The sequence below is a fragment of the Peromyscus leucopus genome, chromosome 19 (genome assembly GCF_004664715.2).
Source record: "Peromyscus leucopus breed LL Stock chromosome 19, UCI_PerLeu_2.1, whole genome shotgun sequence".
NCBI lineage: Eukaryota > Metazoa > Chordata > Mammalia > Rodentia > Cricetidae > Peromyscus > Peromyscus leucopus.
The window spans coordinates 79,257,686-79,269,576 of record NC_051079.1 but is presented as its reverse complement, the minus strand read 5'-3'; the positions used below and the strand labels follow the sequence as shown (position 1 = coordinate 79,269,576).

Below are 11,891 nucleotides of genomic sequence, written 5' to 3'. Positions count from 1 at the left end.
TGTCCCTATATAAAAAACACCCTTTCCCCGCTTGCCTCCCAGGCTTGGAACCAAACAGAAGGGACAGGACCTAGACCCAGAATCCAAGCCCCCTCCTCTAGCTCACTGGGCTACACAGGTGACTTAGCTCCCTTCCGGTTTCCAAAACAGGCAAAGATTAAAGCAATGTCGCCCACAGCAGCACCTGGAACTCCAGCTCAGCATGGCTGGGCACTGCTGGCCTCCTCTCTCCCAGTGGAGAAGACAGATGAGGGAGGTTTGCAGCCACAGACCAGCTCCGTGCTGCCGAGGAAGCAGGCAGTTTGGAATTACCCCTCCAGCAGCTGCAAAAAGCTCTGGAGGGAAAAGGAGCAAAGTGGGGGTGGGAATCTGAGATAACTTTCTCAGAGATTATCTAAATCAACAAATCTCAACTGTCATTGCACTGCCATGGATGATGAAGAGAAATAAGCTGGCCCTTTGAAGTGAAAACTATGCGGGAGGAAGGGGTGTCCTGCAGAAGCCCGGGGCTTTACAGGCAACAGCCCCTTCCTGCTCTAACCTGGACAGATGGTGCTCACCACCCTGCTTCTGTCCTGTCCTGAGACCCCTGCAGGGCAGCAAGTCCTCAAAAGGAGTCTTCAGGGAGGCAAAAGGCAAAGGTTCTGCTGCTGAGGAGGAGGTGAGGGGGTCTGGGCCTGGACCTACCTCTCCTGCCTTGGGCTCCAGCCTCAGGCTGAAGAAACCAAAGGACATCTGTCTTCTTGTTGGTCCCAGGGTAGAAGCCCAGCTAACTGACTCTGGACAGTCCTGAGCAAGCTCCCTCCCAAAGAGGTCACGGATCTACGGAGCCCCTAAGCGGTTTCTGCAAATTGAACTATTCATTCCTCTTACTCAAGTCTGTGAGGAAGGCCTGCTGCCCAAACAGTCAAGAGTCAGGTTGGTTGGGACTACTGTGGACACCAAGGAGGGGACCAGAACCGCTGCATTACTGCAGATGGTGTGTTGAGGAAGAGACAGGAAAAGAAGGGGTGTGTTTGAGAGCCTGTTCTACTCCCAAGGATAGCATTATGCAGGGCAGGGTAAATATGGTTGGGGAGGGGAATCTCTGTCCTAAAAGGAGAGGAGCTATCTCCCAGCCAGACAGTGGGAGTGAAAAATTTAGAGACAGGCCCACGAGCGAGCCAAGGCCACTGGATCCACACAGCAAACCAAGCACTGGGCCAAATGAGGGCCCAGTGTCGCCTGCTGTCCTGGTAGGGTTGGGGTGTCCTCTCAGGGCCCAGGAGCCCTCGCCCAACCATCCTGAGGAGGCCAAGCCTGAACCCTCACCCTCAGGAACCCCTCACCCCAGCCCCTACACCCGCGCACCCGGTGCGCGGCCAGGGCGGAGGGGAAAGTTGGCAAGCGCTGGGCGCCCGCGGGGGGAAAGCGTTAATGGGCGGCCGGGTGGGAGCAGCTCGCTCGCTCGCCCACGTCACGCCGGTGCGGGCTCGGCTGACGACCGCGGCGCCTGGGGACGCCGGCGCGCTCCGCTCTCCAGGTGCTCCGCCTGGAAATGTCTCCATTAGTTGTCGCTTGCTCCCCGCCGGAGCGCGCGCGCCCAGCGGCCGCGCAGAGCTCTAGCGGGCGGCCAGGAGTGGCCCGGCACCACCTCAGGTAGGCAAGGTCCCCGCGCCCGCCCCCGCCCCAGGGCTCCCAGACCCCTCCCCCCGTTTCGAGGAGGCGGAGGAGGCAGAGGCTCCGCGCGGCCGCCGAGGGGCGCCGGGCGGCGGCGGTGGCGGCGGCGGCTGCGGCGACTCCCCGGTGCGTCCCGGGCTGCGCGCTGCTCCCGGAGGCCCTGGCACCAGAGCCGCACTGGCCGGCTCTTTCCCAGCACAGGTAAGGAACCGGCTCTGCCGCGCAAACTTTGCTAGGATCGCTCTTGCGCCGGAGGGGACAAAGTTTGCTTCTAGCGGATAGCGTCTTCGGAGGCCTCTGCATTTGCTGCAAGTTTGGGGAAGCGGGAAAGGAAGGATCCGGCATCCGGGTGCGGAAATGCAGGAGTCCCCGTGGACCTTGGTGGCTTGAGTGGGATAGGACAGCTTGTACTCTTGGACGCCCGGAGTGCGCTCTTTCCTTCCTTGGGCAGCGCCGAATAAATGGTCCGTGGGGGTGCAGTAGGAAAGAGGGCCAGAAAGGAGGGCATTGGCGGAGCAAACGGGAATTTCAACACATGTCCCAGCAGCTCATCCCACTGGCTGGGTAAGGGGAACAGAGGTTGAGTATGAAAGAATGAACTGAGGCAGAGAGGAGGGTGCCCGCACCACCTAGTATCTCTGGCACCTGAGGTGTCTCTCTGAGCCTACACCAGCTGCCTGTCCAACGTGGACCCAGGTATCCCAAGCTCCGGCCTAGCCTCAGACAAAAAAAAAAAAAAGGTCCTTTCCTGATGCCTGGCTTCTGTCTTGGCCTTGGGTTGTAGTCAACTTCTCTCTGGGCTGGAATGAGCTCCCATCGAGCTCATGGTGTGGCTAAGAAGTGGTCCAAGAATTACTCTGGAGAGTCAGGATTTGGCTGGTGGCAGGAATAGCAAGGCCAGGCCGGACTCCCCAGAAGCTCTCACCAGTTCTATGGCCATCATCAGCCTCAGAAAATACCGGCGGTCCCCGGGCTCCTAATTCTTGGGGCTAACTGCTCCCTGCTCCACCGCTTTGTGAGCTGATCAGGCCTTCAGTCTCTGTGACCCTTTGAAGCCTTTTCAAAGGTGATCAGCTTCCCAGCCTGCAGGAAGCTAAGACACTGGCCATCCTGCTGAATGGTGTACTTATATTCAGGGAGCCCTATGAGTTTCTAGGCACAGCATGGACCATGCAAGCTCTATTTAGTTGATGGTGCCTGAGATTCTGGGACTCCTGTCTATTCTTGGGGAGCCCTGTGCCTCTGCTGGAGGCTTCGTCTTTGAGAAAGGCACCCTTATATCAGAAGCGAGGATGGCCTAGGGAGTATCTCATTTGGGCAGGAGGGCTTCGGCCAGGTAGCAGATCTGGTGTGGGTGCTGGTCAGAGACAGGACTGGCCAGTGGGGTCCTGACTGGCCCTTGCATGGAGCAGGCAGAGTGTGGAGCATGAGTCTGCATCTTCAGGAATAGTGGGGTCCAATGTGCGTGATTCCTAGACCCAGGGAAAGGGTAGCTAGAGAGAACAACAGCACCTGGGGCCTAGAAGCTCTGACTGGAAGGCAAACCAGAATGTTGCATTGAGGACCCAAGGAAAACCCTTGAAACTCCTTCCCCAGAGACCAGAGACCCTGGGGGACTCCGGTGGCTTAGTACCCTACCCCAGTATGGAGTCCACTCAGGAGATAAATGGAAGTCCTTGGGGACAACACTCTAACCCCAGCCCTATCAGGTGTCCGGGAAAGGAAACAGGGAGTGCTCATTCTGGGTACGCTGCTGGCTGCTAGCTGAAGTCCCTAGAGTGTCACACAGAGGCAGCAGCCTGGTCTTCTTTCTCCTTTGCACCCGGCCTGTGCTTACTATAGTCCCCAAGGCCTGGGCTTCGGAATGAGGTGACAAAAAGGCCAGTCACTGAGGAACACTAGTCCATGCTGGATTTCTGTCCCCAGCCTCCTGCCCCTGAGCCTGCACCGTCCTGTACAGGGCCCCTCCCTTGCCAGCACCTCATTATCATCGAAAGAAAGAGTTGTTTGTAAACAATAAATAGTGAAAGTAGACGGATGCTCCGCAGAAGCCTCTGTAAAGCCTGGAAACCAAAAAGAGGCTAGGAGAAGGGAGTTGGGGGAGGGGAAGACGCAGGAAGAAAGAGAGGCTGAGATTCATTTCTACTCGAGAAGCCCCGGTGGCTAGTTTCTTATTATTTACAGGAAGGTGGTATTAGCAATTCAGGTGAGAAAGAAATAAACACAGCTTGCCACGAAATCAATACAGAATTCAAAAACAATTATTAATGTCATTCGACTCGTGTTCTTTATATATATATCTCCCAGCTACCAACGCTAAACTGTCTGAATAATTTGCATGGGGCGACTATTCATTATTTCCGATGGTTTCTCCCTTTGCAAGCAGTTCGGACGTGGCCGGCTGCGGTCCAGCGCGATCGGAGAACTCGTATCCTCATCTGTAAATTAAAGCAATTACGCAGCAGATATTATATGATGTGTACTGCGGTCTCCAGATAGTCATCCATCACCTTCAACCAAGCTGTCAGGGCCGGCAGATTTCGTTTCTGGGAGGCAGCCTTGCAGCTGGGGAGAGGGCGCGAACGTCATCATTAATTAGAGGGTGGCCCTGGGGCGATTCACAGGTCTGAACCCAAGAATCTTTCGGAGCAAGTCTGCACAGCTCCGTGATGAGCGGCTCTGCTGCCGGCGGGGAGCGCGAGAGGCTGGCCTGGTGGGCCAAAAGTAGGGACGAGCCTGGCCCCGGGAAGATCAGAACGAAGGGAGGCCTGAGAATTCAGGGTGGCCTGATACCCCAAGCTCCCTGCACGCTCCGCTCACCTCCGCTTTGAACTCCGGGGCAATAATGCAGCGCCCAGATTAGTTCGGGAAGTCTTGAGAGGACACTGGGCCTCTCTCGGACAGTTCCTTACACTCCAGAGCTAGGCGCCCAACGCCCCCTTCCCTTTACCCAGGCCGGCTGCTCGCTAGGCTCAGCGAGCCTACGGGAAGAGCCCGAGGGCCAAGTTGAGAAATGTGCTCTTCCCAGCGAGCAGCGGCGTCTGGCAGTCTCTGTCTTAGCCTTGGGATGCGGAAGGAGGCCACCGAGGGAGACCAGAAGAGGGAGGGGAGAGGAAATGGAGCCAGGCTGAGCCGTAAGCTGACCTGGAGTGGAGAAAGGGGAGGGGCCGTCTCCAGAGACAGCCAGCTGCCCAGAATGGCACAGTCAACCTATGCTAGACCCCGGAAGCCCCGCAATACCTGGCCCCACCGATCCTGGAAGTGTGGGACTCTGGGGAGGCCCGGGGGGACAGGCACACACACCTAAGTTCAGGTCGCCATCAGAATACGGGCTCTCCTGTGGCGGCAGCTGGTTCTAAAACTCTGCTTGGTGCAGAGTTGGAAAAGGAACTGGTGAGAGGCGTTGCTGAGATTCTCCTAAATCTATGTGGTGAAGAAATGTGTGGAACGACCAGGCACGCTGTCTTCGTCCCAGCACGAGGGGCCTGCGGGGTATCTGCAGGGCCTGCGTCCTTTCACCCTGAGCGCTATGCTGCGTGGGTACCGACGGCTGCAGCCTGCGCCCGGGCTAATTTAACTGTTGATTACATCTTCACTGAAGACTCACTCGTGTGTCCCTTCATAGGTCTCATTTGTAATTGAGACTAATGATTACAGTGGGGTGTGAAGGAGCAGCTGCTCGTTAATTAATTTCTAATTAAAAGTGCCTTCCGTCCTCCGTGACTAAGGAGAAACACCGTTCGTCGGGGGCGATATTGACTTCTTGGATGGAGTTCATTTGTTAAAGCTCGATGGCCCTCCGCCCTGCTGGCGCAGACATGGACTGTCCCCGCCCCGCCCGGCCAGCAGCCGCATGACCCGCAGGTCTGCGGCCAGGCCAAGCTGCGGCGTCGGCTGACGTCAGCGCTTCTGCCGCTTAAAGCCAGGCATAACTGACTTGACAGTCCGCGATACTCGTTTTTATGTTTGTCTTCCTTCCTTCCTTCCTTCCTTCCTTCCTTCCTTCCTTCCTTCCTTCCTTCCTTCCTTCCTTCCTTCCTTTCTTCCTTCCTCCCTTCCTCCCTTCCTCCCTCCCTCTCTCCCTCCCTCCCTCTCTCTCTCTTCCTTCCTTCCTCCTTTCCTTTCGTTTTTTGCAAAATATGTATTTCTGTCCTCGCGGCGACGCCAGTCGGTCTCAGGGGCCTCTGGAGGGTTCAGACATCGAAGCTAAAAGGATCGCTGAAACCAAGGCCACTCACTTTCTTACCCGGTTAGGAAAGTTTGCGCAGCATGTGGGTGAACTGACCACCTCTCGCTTCGCCTTCCCAGAGCCTAGGAGCCTGAAGCCCCGGAGCAGTGACCACACCGTGCACAGGACCCCAACGGCCCCTCCAATCTTCCTAGGCCGTGCCCGCCATGTCCTACCCGCAGTTTGGATACCCTTATTCCTCTGCTCCCCAGGTAAAGGGACTCCTGCAAGGGTCTGATAGCTGGAGTGGGAGAGGGACCAGCCACCACTGGCTGTCATTTCCCAGGGTCCTTGCCTGGTGGCCCCTTGTACTAGCCAAACACTGTTGAGGGAGTGCTAGTAAAATACTGTGGGTGGGCCTGAATTCCCTCTTTTAACACATCAGACTGTGCCCTGGGGGACCCTGGGAAGCACTTGGGCCAGACGCACTTGGTGAGAAGGCACACGGCCTTGGAACCCCGTGGAGGATTTGAACAGCCGGCTGGGCCCCACGTGGCCAGAGAAGGCAAGGCCTAAGCTGGCTGTTGAGGGAAGAACTCAAGTCTGGCGTAGACAGCAGGAGGCCCCTAGGGACCCGTGAGGTCCTTGAGGGTCCAGCGTCCTAGCCTCGGCCGAGGTGCCCATGCTTCTTTGTGGTCCCTCTGTCCTCAGTTCCTGATGACCACCAACTCCCTGAGCACGTGCTGCGAGTCGAGCAGCCGCACACTGACCGACTCCGGGCCTGCGGCCTCGGCCCAGGCACCCGTCTACTGCCCTGTCTACGAGAGCCGGCTGCTGGCCACCGCGCGCCACGAACTCAATTCAGCCGCTGCGCTCGGCGTCTACGGGAGCCCCTACGGCAGCTCGCAGGGCTATGGAAACTACGTGACTTACGGCTCTGAGGCGTCTGCTTTCTACTCGCTGGTAAGGGGTCAAATCCCCTCCCACCGCCGTGCGCCCCGCCCCGAACTCTCGGTTTGCCAATCTACTTCCTCCCCGGGCGGGAGTGCCCTGGATCCCCTACAGGTTGGGGTGAGGAGATGAAAAGAAGGGCTTCAGCTGTGCCTCCCGGCCCGGCCCGAAGCCCCAGAGCACCCCTGCCCTGGTTCAGACTCAGGGTGGCCCGCCCGCAAGGCCCGGTGCCTAAGATGTTGCGGCTCTTTAGTTTGCCATGGAATTCTGATCAGGTTCCTGGCTCCCCAGAGGCGTTCATCACAGCTTCGGACAACCTCTCCCTTCTCACCCATAGTACACCCTTCCCCCTCCCTCTCCTCTTTCCCCTCCGGACCCCACACCCTAGTTCCTCCCCGCTCCCCCTTTCCCTCCCTCTGGCCTCTTCTCCCCCTGTTCTTTATCCCTAGGTTTGGTGACCTCTCTGATGTCCTTACAAGTCCGCCCTCTTTCTCCCCTTCCAGGCTTCTTCGAGACCTCTCTCCTCCTCTTGCCCTTTCTCACCTCATCTTCACCCCCGGGTCTATCCCTGTTTCCTACCTAAAGCCAGCCCCGCTCTTGGAACTGAGTATTGAGTGAGACCAATAGGAGATGGGTTGGAGTCTGTGGGCCTTCGGGAAGTTTGGGGAGAGTCGAGAGTCCGGGATCTGAGCGAAGCTACGGAGGATTAACGGGGAATTTCTAGCTGAGTCTCCAGAAGCTGTGGCCTCAGACGCCTTGGTTTTTACAGAACAGTTTCGAGTCCAAGGATGGCACGGGATCTTCACACGCTGGCCTAGCCCCCACCGCAGCAGCAGCCTACTACCCTTATGAGCCAGCTCTGGGCCAGTACCCATATGACAGGTGAGGAATCAGACCTCCCTCCTCCCCCACTGCCAGTCCAGTATCAGCTACCAACCACTCCACCCTTCACTGCTACCACCACCAGGCCCCCTCCTGGGAGGCGGGGAGGATCAGAAGAGGGGGCAATTCCCTGAAGCAGGTGGTCTACCCTACCCTGCCACACTCCTCATACTGTTGGGAATGTGGAAATTCCCCCATTGCTGTGATTTTTCAAGCAAAGTGATTCTAGAAAGCTCAGTCCACTAGGCTGCTTCCTTGAAGGGCCTGAGGCACCTCCATGCCTCAAGAAGCTCAACCCAGATAGGTGTCTGAGCCAGGGCCACAAGCTAAGCCCTACAGTGCGAATCAAAAGACAAAAGCCCTTGGCCTTCGGTGCCCATGCTGGGAACAGCCAATCATTCCATCTTCCTATGGAACCATTACCAGTTCAACCAAAAGCCCTGAACCTGGCTCCTCCTCTGTCTCTGAGCTCAGGTTCACAGATCCGTGATACCTTTTTATGGTGTGGTTTGCGGATCAAGGTGGTAAGAGGGAAGCCCCACAGAGGAAATCAAAGAAATGTGTCTACATAGTGACAGAGGCCATGACCTACTCCCTGTCATTTTAATGACATTGTCTTCGCCCCTGGCCCACAAAAGGCAAGGCATTGCCCATAAGTGCAACCCAACCCAGGGAGGCACAACCTGTCCCTACACCCCGCACCTGCTCGCTCCGCGTGATCTCCCGGGCCCCGACTGGCACCCCATTGCAGAGCCTGTCTCCAGGTATGGAACCGTGGACAGCGGCACACGGCGCAAGAACGCCACCAGAGAGACCACCAGCACGCTGAAGGCCTGGCTGCAGGAGCACCGAAAGAACCCGTACCCCACCAAGGGAGAGAAGATTATGCTGGCCATCATCACCAAGATGACCCTCACACAAGTCTCCACCTGGTTCGCCAACGCGCGCCGGCGCCTCAAAAAGGAGAACAAGATGACCTGGCCACCTCGAAATAAGTGCGCAGACGAGAAGCGGCCCTATGGAGAGGGTGAGGAGGAGGAGGCTGTGGAGGAGGAGTCACGGGAGGAGCCTCTCAAGAGTGCCAAGAGTGAAGGTGGGCTGGAGATTCTGTAATGTTTGGGGTGGGGGGCTCTCTGGAAGCTGTCGGGTGGCAAATGAGTGCCTGGGCAGCACATGAGTGAACTGGTAAACAGTCAGACCTGGTGCCTGGGGAGTGGAGACTGAGGTGGTACCATGTGAGCATGCTTAAAGTCAAGTTAAAAAGCATTTCATACACCATTGAGTCCAGATCTGCCCAGCTGGTGTTACTAGTTTAAGACTTGAGCCCTGGTGATGGGAAGGGGTGAGGTCCCACTAACTCTGGTCTTAGGATAAAAGGAAGCTAGTTATGCCATCCTGTCTCCCTCCACTGGCCACGTATTGTCGCCTGACAGGTCCCGTTGGCAAAGACGACAAGGAGCTAGAACTCAGTGACCTGGAAGATTTCGACCCTCTAGATGCAGAGACCTCAGAGTGTGATCTGAAGACGCCCTTCCAGCCCCTGGACAGTGGACCAGAGAGGATTCCTGCCTCATCCGATGGCCCTGGCCCAGGCAAGGAGGCCTCCGCCACACTCCGGATGCCTCTGGGCACCACTGGTGGAGCTGCCATAGATGAGGACTTGGAGAGGGGCCGGAGCTGCCTCCGGAGCACAGTGGTTGCGCCAGACTCTGGCTCCGAGGGCGGTCCCCAAGCCAAACTGAGCTTTGCCGCGGCGGGGGCTCCGCCGAGCCTCGAGACCAAGCCGCGCATCTGGTCCTTGGCGCACACAGCCACTGCTGCTGCAGCTACAGCTCTGAGTCAGACTGAGTTTCCCTCCTGCATGCTGAAACGCCAAGGTCCCGCGGGGGCATCCTCGGCGCCGCCAGCGTCCTCACCTGCAGTCCCAGCCCCTTCAGGAGTCCTGGAAAGGCACCAGGACTCCCCAGTAACTAGTCTCAGAAACTGGGTGGACGGGGTATTTCACGACCCCATCCTTAGGCACAGCACTTTGAACCAAGCCTGGGCCACCGCTAAGGGCGCACTTCTGGATCCGGGTCCTCTAGGGCGCTCTCTGGGGGCGGGTACCAACGTACTGGCTACGCCTCTGGCCTGCTCCTTCCCGCCCACGGTGCCCCCTGACGCTCCACCTGCCGGGGCTGCACGGGAGCTGCTGCCTACGCCCAAGGCAGGGGGCAAACCCTTCTGCACTTAACACCATCTGCACAGTGGAGAAGGGAACTGGCGCTCAGGCTACAGGCGCTGACTCTGGACTGATTTTAATGGGTTTCCAAAGGAAGGGGGCATTTCCAAGGCAAGGATGTCAGCCCATCTGAGGCAGAGGATCTGAACTCAGGCTCCAGAGCTATGGAAGAATCCCCTCGCATTCTATCACCAGGTTTCACCTGATCTTGCGTCCACCTGAGCCATCCCTGAACTCCAGGAAGACAAAAGAGTAATCTCAAAGCAGAGGGGAGCCCCCCTGAAGAATAAAGTTTACATCCAAAGTTTACATGGAGAAGGCATTTGGGTTTTGAGGCTTGTTCTGTGTCTCTGTCTCCTTCTGGGTTTGAGGCATGCCGGTGTTCATTACGAAGACTCCTCACCCAGCTTCTCTTCGGACTTCATCCTCAGCACATAAAGCTCACCAACAACACTTCCACCGTGTTTACACTGTTGCACACTCTTGACTCAACAAAATTATGTTTTCTAAGATGTATATTCACACCAGTAATTGCCTGTTTCAGAGAGAGGCTAATACAACAAAACTAATAAACTCCCGTGATGGTGTTTGCATTACAGAAGGAACACATTTCACAGCTGGGTTCTACAGGTGTGGCTGGAAGGGTGATTCTGACCCCCGTCCCCCCCAGGGGAAGAAAGAATGGGAGGGCTGACCCAAACTCCACCCCAATAAAGTAGTTGCCAATCCAAGTCTAAGCAAACCATGTTTGAGATGTTAAAGGCACAGCAGGGGCATTCTTCTGAACCCATAACTGATGCGAGACCCCAAACTTTAAACATTTCCCACTGCCAGACACCAGAACTCTGAGCAAATAAGGGTTTCTTTGACTGGATTAAAGTAATATTTAGGCTTTCTAAATCCCCTGGAGTTTTGCTTGGGGAAGGGACAGTGCCCTAAGGGCATCATTCTCTGAGCCAAGAGGTTCTTAAAAGCTGCTGTGTTACCTGACCCCATCATCTCCATCCGGAGATGCAGCCTGAGCCCTGCTTGCTTTAAATTTAGCTTCTGTGTCACTCAAGTTCTGATGACTCCAGAGGGGAAACCTTAGTAGCAGAAATCAGGAGCAGAGCTGAAGAGACATGGGGTGAGGACACAAGGGCGTGGGTTGAGAGCAGACCTGACTCTTCATACCCATTCCAGGACAGTCACTAGTGGCAGCTACTTTGGACTCAGGTCCTCTGTGGCTCTTCTTTACCAGGTTCCCTGTATCTCCAGGAGGCACCTGCCCAACATCCATCCCTGGCTCTCTGCTGACATACAAACCTCTGCTCAGGCCTTTATGGACTTCATGAAAGTGTCCCCAATGTTCCTTGGGAGGTGGGAGTGGCAAGCAGAGGAGTTATAAGGCAGGGAGCCCAGGGCAAGCTGCTATGAGATGAAGGGGGCCCAGGGACTAGAATAAATTCTAATAGCACAGACTCCAGCTGTGTGTGCTACATGCACCACTTTTCATCTCAGAGAATGGCCTTTGAGAGACACCAGACCTTTAATAGGTGCCAGGTCTTTCTTCTGCAATCCTAGGGATGATACTAGACGGGAGCCTAGTGGCACTAATGAGCCTGTAGGGCCAGCTTTGGGGACAGTTTACAGACCCCAAGGAAAGAAACTTACCCTTGCTGGAACCCAACCCCTAGAACTGACAGGGTCCCCTGAATTATGGTCCGCACCCTGGATCCGGGTTGTCAGCCCTGGGCCCTTGCACACTGAGTGGCCAACTGCCCCACAAGCTGGAGGCCTGCCCTGGCCAGCACTCAGTAATTGGATTGTCCCAGTCTGCGCTGTCACCGCATTGACTTTCGCTCTCCTGGATGATATTATCGGGACACGGAAGCTTGCCGCTGATGTGCCTGTCAAAAGGCTGCGGCGGGAGCCCCCGGCCTAGCAAGCGAGCATCAGCCAAGATAATTTGAAGTGAAATTTTCATTTTGACAGTAAACCCCTCAATTTCTAAAGGCTCCGCGCTTTGAG

The 11,891-nt window shown here is 56.5% G+C and overlaps 1 protein-coding gene across 5 annotated transcripts; it reads left to right on the top strand.

The window, feature by feature from the left end:
- Positions 1-1,463: 1,463 nt before the first annotated feature.
- Positions 1,464-10,482, top strand: Irx4 (iroquois homeobox 4). Of its 5 annotated transcripts, none has more exons than XM_037197255.1 (6): positions 1,464-1,638; positions 5,968-6,099; positions 6,539-6,790; positions 7,548-7,660; positions 8,299-8,753; positions 9,094-10,482. In XM_037197255.1, the coding sequence occupies exons 2-6, from the start codon at positions 6,055-6,057 to the stop codon at positions 9,891-9,893; spliced, it is 1,665 nt and encodes a 554-aa protein (XP_037053150.1). In that variant the 5' UTR covers positions 1,464-1,638; positions 5,968-6,054; the 3' UTR covers positions 9,894-10,482. The 5 variants fall into 5 exon arrangements, with proteins under 5 accessions (XP_037053150.1, XP_028729503.1, XP_037053151.1 ...); XM_028873670.2 differs by having other exon boundaries at positions 1,467-1,860; positions 8,425-8,753; XM_037197256.1 differs by lacking the exon at positions 1,464-1,638 and adding an exon at positions 1,740-1,860 and having other exon boundaries at positions 8,299-8,687.
- Positions 10,483-11,891: the final 1,409 nt, after the last annotated feature.